Source organism: Cyprinodon tularosa, unplaced genomic scaffold, assembly GCF_016077235.1.
Source record: "Cyprinodon tularosa strain WSP-4 unplaced genomic scaffold, ASM1607723v1 ctg66, whole genome shotgun sequence".
Classification (NCBI taxonomy): domain Eukaryota; kingdom Metazoa; phylum Chordata; class Actinopteri; order Cyprinodontiformes; family Cyprinodontidae; genus Cyprinodon; species Cyprinodon tularosa.
This window is the reverse complement of record NW_024039407.1, coordinates 308,018-329,094: the sequence shown is the minus strand read 5'-3', so window position 1 is coordinate 329,094 and position 21,077 is coordinate 308,018. Positions and strand designations below refer to the sequence as shown.

The following is a 21,077-nucleotide window of genomic DNA, read 5'->3' as shown; positions in this document are numbered from 1 at the left end:
CAATAGCTCTGATCTGAAAAGCTGAGGATAAGAGAGAGATAAAACCAAAAACAAAGATTGGGGATCCATTGTTCATTTGGGACATAATCTTTCCCTCTATACTTTGACCAGCTGTAATGTAGGTGGGTTAGTGGATCTGAAGTTACTTTTTTTTTCTTTCCAGGGAATCACAAACCCCTCCTCCTTTTCCAAACTTTGCTTTGGGAACTCCCTGCGTGTCGGGGTGATTGGGTGAGCAGAGTGGGCGTGCGTCTGGAGTGGATCTGAGAGAGTGAAGGCGAGAGGACGCGGCAGAGGAGCGCTAATGAGATCCTGCGCGGTCAAAGAGATGCATATTTAACTCTCAACTGTTCAGGATTCATATTCGGTTTAGTCATAAAGCAACCTTGGACTGTATTTCACCCAAACTTTAGAGGATTTTTTTTTACTTTGGTAACAATGGTCTCCAAGCGGCTACGCGTAAAGACGCCGGGGACAGCTGGCTTCTTCCTCCGCTCGTCCGTGTGCATCATCGGGCTGTTGGCCACTTTCTCTCGGCCTGTCTGCGAGGCGTTCAACCTGGACTTGGAGAACCCAGCTGTTTATAGCGGACCAGAAGGGAGCTACTTCGGATATGCTGTTGACTTTTATTTGTCTGAATCCTCCAGGTGAGTTGCTTGCAAATAATAAAAAAGTTCACAATCTAACGTTGCAGTAAAGTTAAAGACATGTCCCCCTCAGCTGGACTGGCTTTATAAATGCAAATAGTTGCGCGTAATCAGTGCGCGTAATAAAGATCAACTTTATCATAGGAAACAATGTCAGATTTATCCAGTCTTACTTTCCAGCTGTGCTCTTATGGACACGTTTTACTCCTACCCACACTCTCCCCATGATTACAACTAATTTAATATCTCCAGGACATCAAGCTAGTGATCAGATTGAATAAATGTTGGAAAACAAAACAGACATTTACAGTATGAATGAGAGGTCAAGAGGGAAAAAAGATTCTGAAAGAGGAATAATTTATTTATATTTTTTAATTAAATCTAATCTTATTATCCAACAGAGTGAGCTGTTTCTAACATTTTATCATAATGACGTTCAGTAATCCAGTTTCCTTTGTAAGAAATGCTCCTCCTTTCTCAGAGGAGATGTGATCCCTGTGCCACTCAGCATGCAGTGACTGTCTCAGCATTCTTCCTGAGAGGCTTTTGGCATCAGTCCTTTTTTTTGGAATTTCAACTTTTGCATTCATGCCTGTGGTCATATCTAATACCCCAGTGGTCTGTGGGGAGTGGAAAATCAACGGGTTTGAGGGGGGGTTGTAATTTTAGTTTGTGTCTAATCTATGCATTTGTATCACTGTTATTTTATGGCGGAGCCTTGGATGTTGTTTGAGTTGTTGTTAACAAAAGTTTCACTTAGACATGAAAGACTTCCTGAGGGCTGTTTGACCAGCCGGCATGCTGGGATTTGAGAAAGGGCTTTGTGGTGTGTGGGCTGCCAGCATCAGCCTTGGTTTCCCTGTTTCCCCTCCCTTTGGACCCTAGACCCTCAGACTCCACCTCTGCATCTCCTCCACTTATCTCTGGCCTTCACTGTCTCTTTAAAAGCCTCTTCCTATTTGTCCTAATTTTTCCTCTTGGGAAACGAGGGCTTAAGGAGAATGGTATGATTTAAGAGGTGACAGTTGTTTGCATAAACCTATCTGCCTCTCCCACACCCACCCCTCTACTCCCTCTAATGCTGATGTCATTCTGCAGGGGTTTTTAATTCATCCATCGCCCAGACCTTCCCCCACTGTCTCGCCCCTCTCCCCATCACCTCCCCTCATAACTTTAAGTCCCAGACACATGGTAGGCGTCATTTTACCGATGAGTTAATCTGAACTTTTACAGCGGAGACACCTCCACGTAAATGGCCTACGTCATTGTTTTCTTTTCACTGGTGTGTAGTCCTATTGCTTACATGGTTTTATTAGACTCCAATTACATGTACAAACTGGGGAGGAAACCTCTAAAGTGAGCTAAAACTTGCCAGAGGAATGACGCTACGTTAGTTGCAACAAACTTAGGCTATAAGAATAACACAGTGTCGACCTGATAAAAAAGTCTCCAGGTTATAAAGTTTATGGTCATTTTTCAAAGATGAGGAGCAAGTAAAAAGAAATGTCTGATAGCATCAGTGTGAACATCGGAACAACTGGAACCCGTTGAGGTATTACAAAAGTGCCACGTGCCTGTCTGCCTGTAAAATCACCAGAAGGAGTGAATAAATGCTCATGACCAAAAATGTAACTTGACGCTTGTTCTGATTGGGATTGTTACTCTGATGTGAAAAGTCATGTGTCAACACATCCCTCCAAATAACTAACCCCATAAAACCCAACTTTTTAAAATAAATTTGTATTCATAATCAGAGTCTAGCCTCCATCAAACACCATTCTCCTTTTAGTTGGTCAGATACAAAGGTAAAAGTCTAAGATAAGCTGATTATTATGGCTAAACATGCCAGGTTTGGAGAGAGCAGTTATTACATGAATCTAATCAGAGTTGGTTGAGATGTGATGGACTAATCATTACTAGTGTTGTCACAATACTAAACTTTTCAACTCGATAACGATACTAAGTAAAATATTCTATACTCGATACCATTTTCGATACCACAAGAATAAAAAAAAAGACTCTAAAATTCAACAGAAATATTTTAATTACTAAAAAATACAATAAATAAATAAAAAAACAATAAGAATAATATTTTGAGGTTGTTTGCTGTGCACAATATTAAGCAAGCTTGATAAAAAAAAAAACTTACAAAATTAAATTTAAGTGTTCCTTCCTTGGCTATGTTTTGCAGAGATAACAACGACACTGCCAAACCAGTTAAACAAAAATCCTTCTCAGCAGCTGCACCTGTTACAAAAAAACTCTGAAACTGAAAAATACACAAAATTATTCAATCACAGTGTTCAGAAAGTGCATTTTCCACTATTCTGCACTTTAGATGGCTGTATCGATACTAGGATACAATGAGTATTGTATCCTGATACAACGTTTCAGTATCGATACTTTTGAATACCCTAATCATTACATTTAAAAACTGATTAAAAAAGACATTTCTTGCCTGCTAAACAAAACCTAAAGTCACTCTCACTGGTCTGGCTGTTGGCTGCCCGCCTGAACTGTGTCCCTACCCCTCAGGTTAGTGTTGTTCCTTCCCTCAATTACAAGATCTGAACTGCTTTATAATCCTGAAACAAAGCGTTCTTCCTCCGGAGGGATTGCTTTTTTTGCTCTTGACCTGTTTACATTGTTCTCCCATTTTTATCTGCATTTGTAACTTTTCCAGCAAGAGAGCTCACTGATGTACTTTATGCGTGGTGACAAAAAATGGTATTTATAAGGTTATTATAAGGCATTTCCTTGGTTCAAATGGATGTTTATTTTGCTTTAAAATATGAACAGAAATGTACTCTAAGGACTCTAGACAGTGGTTTCTATGTTCAAAGCAGGATTAATGTTCTAATGGACAGAAATTTCCTACAGCTCATTGCTCTGTAATTTTTCTTTCAGTAATATGTATTACTGTCAAACGTCAAACAAAAAAGGACTCAGAAGGCAGGATTAAATCGGTGACTCATTCCTTTATCTGCGAACCACACGTATCTGCCACCTTTCATCCACAGTTTTTGAGGATTTATTCATCACACCATATCAGACATGAAGCTTCTTTTATCTCATCTCTCACCAACTCATCATCCACAACTGCGTTTTGGAGACACGAGGAGTGGGGGAGTAGCTGGGAACCCACTGAGGTCAGTTCAGGGTTGTAGAGAAAGCTTCTTGTCAGGGTTTCTGCTATACGCCCAGTACCAGCCGCCAGGATGACATTTTTATGCCTTTACATAAAAAACAACCCACATTTATTTCAAGTCGGACCGTCACAGATATTGCTACTATAAATAAAAGGCTTTGCAAAGAACCTTTCTGTTGACATAGTTTTAAAAACTTTTTTTTACAATACTCATTTGTTGTTGTCTTCTCCTTAGAAAGACAAAGAAGAAAAAATAACAATGTTGAACCAATAAGATTTGACTTCTTTGTGCGTTCAGATTTCTGAAAAAAACAAAACAAAACATGAAACTTCCAAGTTGGAAAAAATAGATGGGAAGTTCCCAATATCAAAAATTCAGATGAGAAATTTCCAATCCTGACCTCAAAATCCAACATGATTACCAACTTCAAAAAACGTTAAGATGGCTGCTGTAACAAACAATTTCTTTTCACTTTCTGCAGTTTTCTATCTTTATCTAAAACTTTTATACACACGTGATCATCAGTGTAAACTAATGCATTGTTACTTTACGCTGCTAATGGTAGTTAGCTTGTCCTTGAATAAAACCACTTTTATTTTCTGTTTTGTTTACAAATATGCAAAAGGAAATGGATTAAGGCCTCACCCGCTCAATGTTTCAATGTGTCCTACAAACAGTTGAAACGTTGGTAAAACCAACAATATTTAAAGCCTTCAGAGTTCCAGTTTAATTTCAAAAGTTATTCTGTTTATTGAGTTTTATTAACCAATTTCATTGGGCTCCTCTACAGACTTTTTGTGGACCGCCATGTCTTCTGTCTAACCACCTCTTTTCTCACCCTTAGATATATAGTTTGCCCTTTACTCTTCTTTCTCTTTTTACTTCATTAACTTGTGTGACAGAGTCATCATTCCCCTTACTGGGGTTGCATTAATATTACATCATCCTTCAACTTTGTCCGGTTTCACCTTTAAACCTTTTTGCATGAATCCCATCTCCTGCATTGTGTTGCTGTAGCCTCAGTTGGAGTTGGTATCATTGCTAGATCCATGCTTAAATTTCTAATCTAAATCCAAACAGATTTTTCCACTGAACCTTTGTGTCATTTCTGTTTGCAGAATATCAGTGTTATCCTGATTGTTAACAACTCTTACTGTTGCTTATTACGGTAATACGCTTTTTATACATTTATTTAGTGGAGGTTTAAAAAGGTTTAAGGAAGAATTTCTTTTGAGTACTACTAAAGACAATCCAGGCAGGAGCAATTTTTCTAACTGACATTACAAAGTTTTTCTTAGAGACAGACCAGTATTGAACGCAGGTGTGAGGACAGAGCAAGATAGAAAGAAAACCCTTTTCCTGTGCCTAGATGCTCTATGAAAGGCTAGATTTATCCAGCTCGATACTTATCCTTGACAACAGGTTTATATATGAGGATCTCTCATGCCCTTAAGGCTTGGTCATAAAATTCAATTTGAACAGTCGGCCCTCCATGGTAGATCGCCGGAGGATAGCCTCTGTGGACTGTGTGGCAGGCCTCCAATGTATGCAAGGGAAAGGAGGTGGGCAGATATTATCTGTTGTCTTCATTCATTTTAATCTCAGAAGAGTGAAACGTCTTCTCACAGGATTATTTTTTTTTCTGTTTTCTGTTTAACAGCTGATAGTCAGACTGTTGTACCTGGTTCCACTGTTGCTCCTGAGCCAAGCAGTGATAAAGAATTGGGCTTTTAGAGAGATAGCAAAGGTCACAGGTTAAAGGCTTTAATTTATAACAGACCAAGTCTATATGGACACTTTAAGGCAAGTTCATGTGTTTTTTTTCTAAAGTCTATTAGGTTTCAAGATAATGTGATTAGTTTAACTTGCTTCTTTTGCATTTTTCAACAATTATTTGGTACTTCTCCATGGCTGTTTTTAAACTGTAAATGAACCAGTTTGTACTTATATACTTGACCCTGTGCATATAAATCTTTTTTACATAGTAAAAAATTTAGGAGCTCTATTTTATTTATTTTTTTGGGGGGGTATTTTAGTACTGCACTGGATTTATTGGTGATCTTCATTTGCACTGTCAACTCTCAGGAAATATGATGGATTGTCAACCCAAATTGAAATGCAAAGCAAGCAAATAGATATTATTCACTAGATATTTAAAACAAAAGTTCTTTACATTTGGCTATAAGCATGTAAAAGATTTATTTATTGATTTTCTGTCATTAAAGTAAGAACTGATACATGCCCAGTCCAAAATGACGTAAGGAGATTGGTCCGTTTTGTGCCCTAACAAAATTGGCAACAAAACATCCAAAACCATAAAGACATGAAACATCAAATGTGCAAAATGACTAGCCTCTCAATATAAAGTCATTTTGTTTATTAGCTGTTATGTCCCCTTATGCCTTATGGTTATATTACACATAAGTCTTTGGGTGTGAAGTGGATTGGTCCATATGTTTTGTATGGAACACCTGTCAGTTTGTACTTTCACAACAGAATGCATAATTCTCGCTTTACCTCAAATAATCTATTGATATTGCTTCAAATATTACCAGTAGTGCTGTAAAGAAATGCAGTCCTTCGAAACTAATAAATTACATCCATCAATGAGCTCATTTAAAGTTGGATTAAGTTGATTATTTGGCATCAACTTGCTAAAGCTAGGTTAGGAATCAAATCAGTTCAGTTTTGTGTAGTTCTTTATTTATGTGATTGAATCGAACAGATAAATTCAAAGTTAATGACATATGTTGCAAGATGGAAAGGATCTGGACAACAGATAAATGGAAGTTTGATCTAATAAAACAAAATCAAGAATAACACATACCTAAATTATTTTTGAAATCTGAGTATTTTTGTTTTAAATAATTTTTCTAAAATATTAATGACATCCTTAAGTACATGGGTACAAATTAGTTTGCTCACGGCTATAGAAATGGAAGTGAGAATGGATAAAACAGCAAAGTTTTGGTAGGAAAAAGCGTGAATTGACCACGGGGCCAATTGACCTGAAGCAGATGCAGCAACTAGTATAAACATAACTCAGCCTGACCACATTTGGGACTTCTAGAGGTTACCCTCTCAAATAGGATTAGAATTGAGCTAATATTGACTTTGGATCAAGGACTACTTTGGCTGGTAAATCTGCTGCCATTTTTCTTCCCCTTGTCCCTTTAAAAGCCTCTCTTTATGTAAGATCAACTCCGACTTTATTATTGTTTTCTCTGGTGTCCCTTTCTCTGGACCTTTTTCTAAATCAAACCAGTGAATGTTTGCGCTGCAGGAACACATCTTGTCTATTTGGGTTGCCAAACTTTCTCTCATACAGGTCCTTGTTGCATGAAGACAGAACACTTTTCTCTGATGATTAATGTTATTTACTATATTCTTTTGGAGATGGTCTTGCAGTTACTTTGTTTTTTTCTTACATTATGCTGACCCTCTATTGAGCAGATTCAGTTTTCAAATTTTGTGTCCATACAGGTATGGACACAAAATGATTGGGGATTTTTTCTGCATATACAGAATAGTTTCACTACCTTTCTTCTGCAAAATGGTTTACATACTAAACTATGTGTCGTATTTTGTGTAGATTGTGATGAAGTTTTTAAAGGGTCTGCTGTATTACTTGGGAAATGCCCCAAGGTCATCAGGTCTACTGTGGAATGGAGTCGGCCAGTGGTTGGGGTCTTTCTAACTCATACTTTGCTGGATTTAATCTTCGTTTGCCTGTAAGGCATGGTTTGTTTTAACTTCAGTCTCCTGCTCTCAAAAATGACTCACGTCAGTGGTAATTTGATGAAGGGCTATCCTTTACATCGCAGCCGCTCTATTGTATGACGTCACTGTTTGTTTAGTCAGCAAAGTTAAAATTAGAAGGCTTTTAAGGCTTTTATATGGAAACGGCACATGGCCTTTGGCAGTTCATTTGATGACTTTCTGTTTGTATGCACTGTGCTTCGTAAAAGTATTTAAACCCAATCTGTCTACTTCTACAAGGCATTTGGGCATCACTGGGAGGTTAAAACTCTTTGTAGAACCCCCTTTTGTAGAATCTGCCACTTCAGCTCTTCAGGCAACATTTTGCCCAATGTTCTTTGAAAAGAAAAAAAAAGGTCCCTAATTAGTTTTGCAGAGGTGTATATGTAAGCAGGAATTCTCAAGTATTCAATTGCATTTCTATAGCAGTGAGCAAACAGTATGTTTGTTTAAAATTTCCCTGAGCTCCATCTTCCCATCATCTATTACTCCCATTCTTGCTTCAAAAAAGTCTACATAGAATAATACTGTTGATACCATGCTTCATAACATGAATGTTTTGTTTAGGATGATGTGTCATCATCCTAATCCTGTGCCTTCCTCTACACTCGTTCCTTTCCTATGCCAAACTGCAAGAAAGACTTCCAGTAATCTTTTTTTTTCTTTTTTTTTTTTACAATTTCGGGATGCAGGAAAATATTGCATTGCCTAACTGTAAACCTATACAGCTTCTCCAGAATTATCCTTTACCTGTGGAAACTTCTCTGACTACCACTTTCACTCCCCATGTTTTAGTGGGTTTTCAAGGTTTTTGTTAGATGTTTAGAGCTTGAGATATTGCTGCTAGCTCTACTTACCTATTCTCTGACCTATCTGCTCTGTTTTTTTTTTTTTTGTCTGTTCACTTATCTTCTCTTAACAAACTGCTTATGCTTTAAAGATTAATTCTAGAAAACAACTTCTTATCTGTCGTTTTAGATTTGTTATCGGGAGCACCAAACTTTTCCAAGATTTTCTTGCAGATTGTTTTGAAAACGATTTTTTTCTCTTTCCAGTTCAGAGTTATGCAGTACTTTGTGTTTCTCCATAACCTAAAATGTTATTATAATAATTTGAAATTGCAGATTTGATGTTGCAAAATGTGAAAATTGTCAAATATATGAATACTTTTGCAAAGGAACTGTATGGGTGTGTGCGGGAACATGAAGGGCAGGATTAGGTTAAAGCTAAATTCTCAGACAGCTGCAACCCCCATACCCTAGCATTGCTCCTTTTAATACAACAGCCTCTCTATCCTGAGGTGAGAGCATTGGACCCCCTGAAGTGACCATTGTGGAGAGGTGTGAAGCTCCAAGCTGTTAAACCCCCGGCAGGAGACGATTGGGGAATGGCGTAATGGCTCCTGATGGGGGTGGTAAACTTTGGCTTGAGAGAAAAAGTCTACAAAACAATCTGAGCAGTAACAGTATAGTTTGAATGTCCTACATGCCACACCTCAGTCCTGAAATATGTTGGCAGCTGTGACTTTTCTCACTCTTAATGTACCCATTTAGACGGCAGGAAGTCAACTGATTGGTCCCAGATGAAATGTTCAGATTATGAAAAAATAAAGATGGTAAATATGGTCGATGTAAACTTGCTAATTCTTTTAACAGACTAGAGCTTTCAAAACTGCTGATTTGTATAAAAGTTAAAACCATTATTTATTTATTCTGTAAATCTTTAGATTTATCCTGTGCAACAATAAACAGCAGGGCATGCATGCCTTAGATAGCAGCACTAGTCATTTCCAGGCCACCTGTTGCTTAACTGCATTACCCTTTGGAGAATACTGAGGAAACTAGATTTCTTTCTTACTCTGATCTGGGTTTAGACCATGAGCAGAGTTGGCTGTTTATCTTATCAAAGTCGGATCGCCTTCTTTTTAAGTCCGTCCTTGGAAATTGAAAGCTCTATTCCTTTGTAAGGACACTACTTGCTCAAGGCTTGCAAGAATTCAGCTCCTTTTTATGTTGTTACGGCTCAAAGGTCCAGCTCCACGTGATGCTGAATAGAAAATATGGCTGCAGTTCAACAAACTAGACTGTCTGTAGTCGGCACACGCTATCCCAGCAGACACTGCTTCTCTCATCATCTCCTTCATCCTGTACTTTATTGTCGGAGTCTGTATGTGAGTGGATGGTCATCCATATAGCAGTGCTAAGAACTCAAACAGCTTCTGTCTGGCCTTGGACACGGGACGGCTCATATGGCTCCATGCTGTCTAGAATAAGTCGTTGCATACTTTCTATTGTTTATCACTCATTCAGCTGGTCTAAGCCCGAGTTACATACTCTCTGATACATCAGTAGTAGGAATGGATTGTGGCCACTCTTCAGTTTTTTTGTAAAACTCTGAAGTAATAATAATAATAATAATGAATTTTATTTATCATGCACTTTACATTTGATTTCAAATCTCAAAGTGCTACAAAACAAGTTTAAAAGACCATAACATTAAAAACAGAGTAAAAAGACAGTCATTAAAATCAATACATTAAAAGGCATACGTAGCCTATTAAAGAAAATCTAAAATCAACAATTGTAGGAATTTCTAAAAAGGAAAGTTTTTAGTCCTTTCTTAAAACAATCCACCGTCTGTGGGGCCCTAAGGTGGTCTGGGAGGGCATTCCACAGACGGGGAGCTGCGGCTTCGAAGGCCCTGTCGCCCATTGTTTTTAGCCGTGTCCTGGGTGGGGCCAGACGGTGCTGTTGGCCTGACCGGGTCCGGGAAGAGGTGTGTGGTGTGAGCAGTTCAGTGAGATACATGGGGGCCGCACCGTGCACACAGTGATGGGTGTGCAGAAGAATCTTGTACTCTATACGGGCGTGAATGGGCAGCCAGTGTAAAGTGTGAAGGATGGGAGTGATGTGCTGGTGTTTCCTCACCCTCATCAGGACCCTGGCAGCGCTGTTCTGTACATACTGGAGCTTCTGAAGGCTCCTGCCAGAGATCCCGACGAGGAGAGCGTTGCAGTAATCCAGCCTGGAGGAGACGAAGGCGTGGACGAGCTTCTCTGCAGCAGGGAGGGATAGGGAGGGACGGAGTTTAGAGATATTACGGAGGTGAAAGAAGGACGTTTTGCAGATGGAGGTGCAGATGGAGGTGCTGTTTATGATTTTAGCAGATTTCTCTTTAAAAACTATAACTTTCATTGAACCGGGAAACGTTTTTCGTCACATAAAGATTAATGGGGAACTGAAATTGAAATGCATGAAAGTAGAGGAATAGATCTACGATAAAACCTTTACAAAAAAAACAACATAGATTCTGCTGAAGACAATTGAATAACCGATAACTGCTAATAACTGATCAATGTTTTATTTGCCTGCAGCATGTTTTGTTCTTTCTCAGCTAGAGAAGAATTCAGTATAATTGTCCGTCAGCGTCTCAGTGGGCTGCTGCCTACCTCCCGCAGTGTTTGAGTGAAGGGCTGGAAGAACCTTGAACAGGTTACCAATCCATCGCTGGGCAACACAGGAACACACAACAATACATACACACACTTTAGGTGGTCATCAGTTAACCTAACAGGTCATGTTTTGGAACTGTGGGAAGAAGCTGGAGGATCCAGAGAGAACTCACACCTCCATGGGACCAAGATAGGTACCAAGCCGGGGACTGAACCCAGGACCTTCTTTCTATCTGCTGGGCAACAGCTCTATTAGCGCCACCTATAACACTGAACATGAAACATTGATTAATGTTTGCTAAATAAAATATAAATTCATGTTGTACATACAAACTGATGCTTTTATGTCTTTGAAAGAAAAGTAAAGTTTGTATAAATATATATGATAAAAAAAAAATATTTTTTTTATTTAAAAGAAAAGCAATAAAGATCATAACAAAATAAAACCCTTTTATAAGAGGGGGTAATAAGTCCTTTAACTTTAGAAATAAAACGAAACCCCAGGATGTACAGACTCCTGCAATTTCTCTTGCCATTTCGCCACTTGATGACTCAAAAGCAGTCTGGTTAAGATCGGGTCGCTGCATCTCCCTCCTTTCTACTGATATGGAACCACTCCATTGTTTAAGTAAGTGTTGATGGTTCAGTGTAAGTTGCACGAGTGGAAGCAGACATTTTATTAAGGTTATGCAGAGTTTTGAAGGCTGCAAGTGCTTTCACCACCTGCCTTTTTCCTTCGTATATGTGCCACAGCATTTGTTAAGCCTTGTTTATGGCTGCAGATGGTGACTGCAGTCGACACTGGAAGGCCTAACAAATGTGATTTAGATTCTCCCCCCGTTTCTCCCTTAAAGCTGTTATAATAGCGTTCAAGTGACATCAGCCTTTGCAGCTGGATGGAAGACAATTAAACGTGCAGAGAGGTTGGGGTGCTGGGCTTAAATGGGAGGGTGTAAGTTTGGAATTTGCCTGTTGACAACCTCAGCCTGTAACCTCATCATAAACCGTATTAGCCACGGCTGCACGCAATAATGTCACATCAGCGAGTTCCAGCACTCTGCATCAGCCTTCATTTTCAAACCCCCACATAAAATAGTGGTTACAGTCTGGCAATTACAGTGTGGGTAGACATTTTTTTTTTTTTTTAAGGGAGAGAATGTCCTTAAGTGAGACGGTTACAGAAGAATTGTTTACACATTCCTGACTTGCATCAAAATTATTTACAGTAGCTTAATGAATGCTTAATTGTTAACTGGGTGGTGGAAATGATTAGTGGCTGCAGGGGGACAGCTGATAAAATGGATAAAGCTGCAAATCCGTTTAATCTTTAAGCATTTCGCCAGCAGAACACTGCTCTGATATGTGTCCCCTCTAACAGGGTAATTAGACTGAGAATAAATTAAAACTTAAATTATTGCTAAACTATGTATATATAACAAGGTTTCCCAAAACAAATTATCTATTTAAATGCATGCTGTAGTAAATCTTTTGTCCAGGCTGATACTGAGTGAACCAAAGGAACCCCCCCCCCCCTGCATTCAGCTAATTAGATAATTTTACATGGCAATCTCAGCACACTTTCTCTCACAAAGGAATTTGTAATGCAAGGCTGAGTCGGCTAGAGCCAGGGATTTGTTAAATGCGAACATCACAAAAGCCGATGTTTAAGCTCACAACAGTTAGAAAAGGTATGATGGGTGGGGGTATTTTGAAAAAGTGAGATCCTCTCCAGATAAGGGTTCATTAAATGCTAATTCACCCTCGTTTGCAAAACCTTTCAGATTGCTATCAGTCTGTTTGTTTGTGTGTGAGAACAAGATGGTATTTTTCACATCTGTATATCAGAGTGTAAGCAAGTGAAATTAGCAGGTATTAACTAAAACATTTTCGACTGAATTTTCCTTTTTTATATATATTTCTGTGCGTTTTGACACATTTAAGTGTGTGGCTCTTGGCTCATGTCATAACTGGTTCTACACAAAATGCTGGGCCTTGTATTATCCATGACCCTGTTGCTCTGTGGTGTCCAGTGGTGTCATGTGCTGCATAGTTGCACTGTTTGCTCTAGCGTCCCCTCTAATGTTTGCCTGAGATAAAGTTGGTGTTGTTGTGCTCTTATGTTTTGAAATGTTTTCCTCAAATAGATTCGGTTGGGCTGCAAAGGACAAGTGTGCATACTTGGTCTGAAGTTTCAATAAGTAGATTTAAAAATAGGAAGAAGCAGATATTCCATTATAGCCTGTATACTTTTCAGTCTCTTTAGCAATGATCTAAACTGTGATGGGCATCTGTGTTCCACCCAATGAGTAAACATTTTTTGGAATAACTGATTTTGACAGAAATACATCTGCAAGTCTTTTTGGGAATGACTCAACGATCTTCACAGATCTCTAGTCATGCGGTTTGCCGATTCTCATGTCGCCATCTGACTGGAGAGAGATCATTTTTGGTTATTAAAGCTTTGGATAGAGTAGATTTTCTTTTGGGTTTACATGTGTGCTTTGACTAGGCCCTTTTTATCATGATTTAATCTGACAAATTAATTGTATTTCTAGATGCTAAAAGTCTTTTTTTCTGGATCGTTGTATATATTTAGCTCCATCCACCCTCTGTTTCTGGTTTGTCTTGCTAGGGCTCCATGATGGATTGAACAATTCTCCATTAGATGTTGAAATATTGAGACATTGTCCTGTAACCTAGCTCTGCTTTAATTTCTTACAAAATTCATCTTTGACCTTTTTGGTCTATTCCTTGGTCTGTTTGTTTCTCTATTTTTTCACTAAACTTTGATCACTCTTTTTTACACAGAGATTAAATTACAAACATGCAGTCTATATTAACTGATTTGGTAAATTCTAAAAGCAAAGAGTTGCTTTGGATTATATTAGAGAAAAAAAGAATGCAATTTTAAAACGTCTCTGTCAGCATAAAATAAGGCATTACCCCTTGTTGGTCCATGACTCACAAACCAATATGAGAAAACCTGTTATTGATTCTGAGTATTGTAGCTCTGCTGAGATGTCCCTGTGCTTGCTTTTTAACATTAACATCATTGTTTCTTTTTCCCCAAACCAAACAAATTGGATACCAAATGGGATTTTCTCCCCCACATGTTTCTCCATCATTGTTCTGTTTCTTTTTTGAGGTAATGCAACTACAGCAACTGTAATTCTTTTAAAACTGTGGTTTCATCTCTTTGTTCTCAAAAAAGTTGTCTTAAAAGCTGTAAAGGTGGCAAAGCTTTTAGAGTTTTGTTCTTTTGCCACAACCTCTCTTTGACTTCCCTGTTATATTTTCCATTTAACCTATTGGATTACATTTCTTTCTTCATCAGAGGTAATGGATGATTTATGTGGGATTTATGTCTGTGATTTATGAAGATGCTGGAATTAAGCACAATGTAAATCATGGTGCCTTTTTACAGATTCCTGAGCCATGCGTAGCTGTTATCCTCGAGGGGAGGATGCTAAGTTTAGCCCCAAAATAAACATTTGTATACTATTGGAAGATCCAGAGCAGGAATGGGCGGGTCTTTCCTGATTTTTAAGCCCCCCAGACAATGTCTGGTGCCAATGGTTCCTTTCCTCTGTTACCCACATGGAAAGAAGTGCGTCTGGTACTTGTTGGGTCAATTGTGTCCGCAGTGACATCATCGCTGAGGCAGCCATTTTTTTTCATTCCTATCCTCGCCCAAATCTTGACTGAACACATTAACGTATCGTCGGTAACTTTTTGCAAATCACTTTCATCTCTGAAATCCGTGCAGGATTGTTAATGCTCCCGGGCTCACTTGTAGACCCACCACCCTCTTAAGTGTTGGAAGTGGTTGGCTGCCCTTCCTCTGCTCATATAGTAGAAATCCAAGGATAAAGTCTATAGCGTCCCAGCTGTAGAAACAAGAATGTGACTCCACTTAGCCGTTCTGCTCTCTTGTTTTTCTATTGAATCATGCCCCTCAGGAGAATGTGTGACCATGCAAGTGCATCTCCTTCTGCGTCTTTAAAAAGAAAAAAGAAGTTGATGTGTGAGCGTCACATGTACACATGTGATAGCAACAGTTTCCAGTGACCGGTTGGGGTATATAAACACAAAGCTGAAACCTGTTAAAATGTTCTGCTTGTGTAAAAAAATGAAACTGCACACTTCTCTCTGGGTTGTAAAATAGGCATGCTGCTTTCAGCGGATATGTCTGGAGGGCGACGGGAAATGGATGCCACACTAAGAGCAGCAGGCTTTAATGATGCTTTAATGTCATGTTTCTGATGTTTGAGATTTGTTATCTTTTAACATTTGTAAAAAAAAATAAATAAATTGTTTCTCTCCTCTCCAGTGCAAGCGTGGTTATTGGAGCCCCCAAGGCCAACACGAGCCAGACCGACGTCACAGAGGGAGGGTCTGTCTTCTACTGTCCGTGGAGCATCAGCGAAACAAACTGTCACACCATTGAATTTGATCCAAAAGGTAAGATTTATAACTGCTACACATGCAAGAACAACTTGTTATGTAGTCATTCGGTATGAGGATATAATGCAAATCACCTGGTCCTTTTTAGATTAATTAATTTAAATGTGACCTCAAGTTTACAAAAACACTCATCGGATTGAATTGAGTCATTGTTTATCAGGCAACGATGAAGTCAGAATAAAAAAGCTAAACGTACCCCCTCATCTAAACAGAAAACAGCAATGATTATAAGATGTTTTCAGCATTATCACCCTCACACATCTCTGTAAGGAAAGTTCAGGCCCACATTTTGGGAAGTTGTTTCAGTTCATTAATATTTTGCAGATAATAATTTCTAAAACCTTTCTTCAAAGGTCTAAACAAAGCGTTTCAATCTGGTTGTTGCCTGCTCCGTGACTGAACCACTGCAACACCTAGATTCTTATCTTTGTCAGCTATTCGCTCTTTGGATTTTTGTCTTGCAGTTTGCCTAATGAAGTCGACTCTAGTAGGTTTGTGATGTAGTCAATCATGTATACTTTTAATTCATAGGAGCAATTTTCCAGAAGTCTTTTAGTGGAATTATTTGCAAGTTTTTAAACATTAAAGACAAAAAGCTTCATGCTTTAACTGTTCCTAACAGTTGTTTTTCTTATTGTACTGGTACAATTACAATAAGATGATTCTATGCTCATTCCACCATGAGCATATAACCATCAACTGGGGCTTATTACCAATTTTACAAATCTTTGATCAGCAAAAATTTATTTTAGCACATTTAATTCGTCTTAAAGATCTAAAGCTGACAACAAAATACTTATTTTGCCTTCTGAATTATTTTTTATATAAATATGAAAATATTAGTTGGAAAAAAATATTAACTTTAAAGCTCTTTTTTCTATCTTGGTTTTGATAGAGACTTACCTTAACTTTGAGATATCCAAAGGACTAAAATTTCCTTTTCCGACATGATTCCTGTTAGACTGAATTTGACTTGTTGGAAGGATAACTTAAGTAAAGTTGTTATGAATCTAGAAGGAGAATGCGGTCCCACAATACGTTGCAGGCTGCAGTAATCATTTCCCTGCGGAGCAGCTTTTGCCTACATTGCTGATTTGGATACAGGGCTGTAGGAGAGAAGCAAAGTGCCTTAAAAAATGGACCCTACAAAGGAGAATGCTAATTGGGTGTAACAAAAACAATTTGGATCCTGTTCAAAGGTTTCTCTATCTAAAAAACTAGATGTAGTCTTTACACTACCTGCTGCTGTTCTCTGAGGCTGATTTTGTTTATTGTACATTGTGAGGAATTCAGAAATATTCAGTCTTTGAGGACTCATTGACAAGGCAACAGTGGGTCCAGGACCTCTGACTTTTTTTGTTTTAATGACAAAACTGTCATCATTTCAGAGGAATGCAAAGGGCATTCCTTCACCTCACAGGGATTTTCAGATTCTTTAGTGACACGTGTTTAAAATACGTTAAGCCTAAAAATGCCATGGAAACACCCATGTGTGTAGGGATAGGGCATGATAACTGAGGTTTAGTCATCTTATGGCTGTTCTCCAGGCCATTCGACATCTCTTTTAGCTCAAAGATCCAATCTGTTTGGGTTTTCTTCCACCTTGGAAAACTTTTTTCCTCAAAGCAATTGTTTAAACTAGTTTGACTTTATGAATCAGCAGGTTTGCAACATGTTTTTGACTTTTTAAAAGTAAAAGAACAGAAAACAAAGGCATTGTGGATGCAGGTGCTGTAAACAAACACAAGCCTGTTTCTAGTTGCCAGAGAATCCCACAATGCAGTTCAGTTGTTATGACAAGCTTTCTATCCCCACACATTCAGCTTTATGCTAATTGCTGAAGTCTGTTCCTTGTTTTAAGGTAGATCCCTTATGAGGAACATTGCTTTTCCTTTATAGAAAATAATTTTCCCATGACGCTTTCTACATTTTTTGATTCTGTTGACATCTTAGAGAATATAAATATCTATACTCTGCAACAACTTCGAATCTGTGGAGTCTTTTTGACAATGCATTCTTCTATGTATGTACGGTGCATTCAGTGACTTTAAAAGATTCAGAGTCTTAGCTTGTAATCAAATGGAAAATCCTTTACAATCACCAGCTAAGTTCTCCATAGCTGAGGTTTCCAGAGTCTGGCTTGGAGTGTTTTTCAAAATTTTTATATTGATTTATTTTCTTTGCACTCGCTCCGAATCCTTGAAAAAAATCGACTCCTTCATAAATACTTAAGTATTTATATATATTTTTTGCTGTACAAAAAAGAAAGAAAAAAATCTTTGATAATAAGGATATTGCCTTAAATCCTTTCATGGATTGATAATTTTTTCTTATAATCTCTAATACCTCTTACCTCTAATGTTTAAACCAGCAAACTGAAAAGAAAAACTATTCCCTAAAGTATACATTTCTTATCAGTTAATAAACAACTTTTTTTGGCTTTACTCCTTAAATCCTGGGAAAGCAGCAGTTGTAGACTTTCTTTTTTACACATATATTAAAGGTTTTGCTGTTTTTATTGTTAAATAATGATGTAGCATGTGTTGTTGATGGCAGACCTGTATAATCATTAAACCTTGTATAGAGCAGGTCATTGTTCTTATTTTCTGGTATGTTTACGTAGGGTTATCAAAGCTTTTAGTTGTTTCAGTTTCAAATTGTTTTTTAATTTTTTTTGCAATTTTGCTTTTTTGTATGGGAAAATAACATCTTAGTTAATGTTCTGAGCTTGTTAAAGTTTTATTTTAATCTTAAGGTGATCAGATAATTTCCTCCTTGGTTCAGTTGTCAGTCTTTGCCTCCAGTACAAACGTTGCCTTTATTTGTTCCTAATGTGGACTAGTCCTGCGTTTGTGCTTTTTGTAGCATCTATTTGGGTTGAAGAAGGATAATAGGGTGTTGAACAGTTTTTTTTGTGTGTGTGTGTGAATTACTTCCTCCGTCCTCCAGGTCATGTTTGTTTACTGGTTGCTTATCTCCATTGAACTCCTCGAGCGAGGTGACACAAATAGACCGAAACAAAGACATATCCTGTTTGTATGACAGGTGAATGTAGCAAACGTCACAAAAGAGGTCCCTGTTCAGTCCAAATGCAACTTAAGGAAGTTTGGGAGGTTTTCAGATGGATTCATCTTTCACCGAGTCCCCATCAGTGCCTTTTTTATCACAACATAGACTTTTTAAACAAAAAAGTATAGGTAAAGGGTATTGTTCGAACTTTTAAAACATCAAACTTAACTTGTTAACTTCCAGTAAGAATTGTGTATACAAGAGAAAAAAAACCTCTGTTTCATAAGCTGAAATGAACTTCTTTTACTGAATCTATCAGGGCTTTTTCAGTTTCCTTGCATGTGTATCATGGTTGCTGGCCAAAGACCACAGGGAGTGATGTCATGCTCAAGCAGTAAGGCCTCAGAGTCAAGGTTTGTCCCCTGGGCTGTTGGAGTGTCCGTATTTTCAAAAAGACTTTTAAGGGGAGCAGATTACACTCGCTGAGCCAGCTCTAACATCTGGATCATTGTATGAGCTGTCGTACAGCACTCAGTACACGGATAGCTGCATGGAAATGTGTCTATGACAAACAGCTGTTACACTTATGACATCCTCTGCTGCTGTTCACTCATTGGAGCTTTCCCTGAACCTTTTTTTCCATTGTTGGCTGTGACTACTTGAGCAAAACGAGGTCTTTGTGGATTTCTTTCACTACAAAAAGTGTTTGTTGCTTGATAGTGTAACCCTATCGGCTGATTTTATTATTGGGACTTTTCAGGTTTTGACAGACTAGCCCCCCGGTAGGTTGCATTTACCTGATAATTGGACGTTTTGGTTGAATGACAATCTTTCGGGGCCTTTTTACAATCCGCTCATAAAAGGTGTCTCTCTACTGCATGTCCAGGATATTTAAAAAAAGATGTTGCCAGAGGACCCCCTCTCAGTGTGTTTGAGCTCTGACCTGCAGGCCACAGACCCTCTTAATTAGCCTAACTAATTGGGTCAAAGTGGTCAGAAGCCCCCACCCATCCACTTCCTCTTCCATGGAGATAAGAGGCTGTCCGTGAATCTGAGAAAAGGAGAAGCAGCAGGGAGGTTGTTGAAGAGCACATGCAGAAAGAGAGGATCAGAGGGAGGGGATTGAGGAAATGGGGAGAAACCAGAGCCCCCTTCGCTCTGCTCCATCCACCTCCCCTTTTTTTGGTACTCCCACAGGGCCAGCTGATGTGATGAGTGAATTTGACCATTTGTCTTCCACCTCACTGACAAGCACAGAAATACACACTCTGACAATAAGAGGCTCTAACTCCACTAATGGCTATGTCCTCTCGCACGCATTTTAAAGTAGAATGAGACCAGACCCCCTTGAGTCTCGCACTGGTCCTGGGAGAGACTGGCCTGGCACCATGTCACATCAGCACACTGTACTAACCCAGACTCACCAGAACAATGAGGGGGGCTGTTCAGTTCAGACTGCAATGGTTTTTGTCCAAGCATAGAATGGAGTGGGAATTTTATGATTAGATCAGGATAAAACTAACATAGAAACATGATAAAAATGTTATAAAATCTGCAGCATGATCTTATTTCTTTCCTAAGAGTATAATTTAAAAGCAGGGCTGTGCAGTGGTGCTGTAACTTTGATGCCTTGCAACGAGAAGGTTCTGTGTTTGATTCCTGAGATGGGGACTTTCTGCATAGAGGCAAGGTAACCTTGTAGAACGTTTCAGTGGCAAGATAATTAAAACTACTCTACACGAGGGAAAAAAAGCGAATATTTTTTTTTTCATGAAAAAATAAAGGCACATAAATGTGTCTTTATGCCACATTTCAATGGCATAAAGGCAACAGAAATAATTAAAGGTAATCAAAGTATATCATTTGGATACAATGATTATGTAAAATGAGAAGAAAAATGTTTATTACAAAGTGAAAAGACAATAAATAATTAAGAAAATGGAACAAAAGTTGGACTGGAAACTTAACTAATAAATTATAGAGTTGGCATGTTCCCCCATGCATGTGTGGGTTCTCTCTGGGTACTCCAGTTTTCTTTATTGGGTCAAAGAACAAAATAATTATGCTTTGTTTTATAGCAATTTCCACAGGCAGGGGTCACAAATTGCTTCACTAATAGCAAAGTCGAGATTTTAGCTGCTTTTAAAAGTGTCTGTAGAGTCCAGGGAGCGGAGAGAAAAATGAAGATTGTTCTACGGCTTTAAAGATCCATCTCTCTGGTTTTAAAAGAGGTTTAAGGAGCCATAAGCAGATTTTAGACTTAGACAAACTTTATTGTTATTTTGTATACTCATAGTGTATTCATAACAAAATATCTTTGCATAGTGCTTACAAATGTGTAATGATATTGCAGCTGGAGTAATATAAACATTACCAGTATAAAGTGCAGCAGTGATCAGAATGTAACCATGTAGGAGAAAAAGAAACCACTTTAAAATAATGGTGCAAAAGGGCATTAATATGAAAAGGTCCAGTGCAGCGCATAATAAATATGGTGCAAAATGCAGTAAAAATTGAGTTGGATCCTATTTAAAAGCATTAAATTTCAGCAATGTTGGTATTGCAAAAATAATGTTTTGACCTGAGGGCCTCAGATTA

The 21,077-nt window shown here is 38.3% G+C and overlaps 1 protein-coding gene across 1 annotated transcript in view; it reads left to right on the top strand.

Moving 5' to 3' along the window:
- Window positions 1-242: 242 nt before the first annotated feature.
- The window catches only part of itga5 (integrin, alpha 5 (fibronectin receptor, alpha polypeptide)), a 54,714-nt gene continuing 33,879 nt past the window's right edge, over window positions 243-21,077 (top strand). Inside the window, exons 1-2 of the mRNA XM_038309273.1 lie at window positions 243-647; window positions 15,337-15,467. Of these exons, the coding sequence (XP_038165201.1) occupies window positions 439-647; window positions 15,337-15,467 (340 nt within the window). The 5' untranslated portion in view covers window positions 243-438. The remainder of the gene's footprint in view (window positions 648-15,336; window positions 15,468-21,077) is intronic.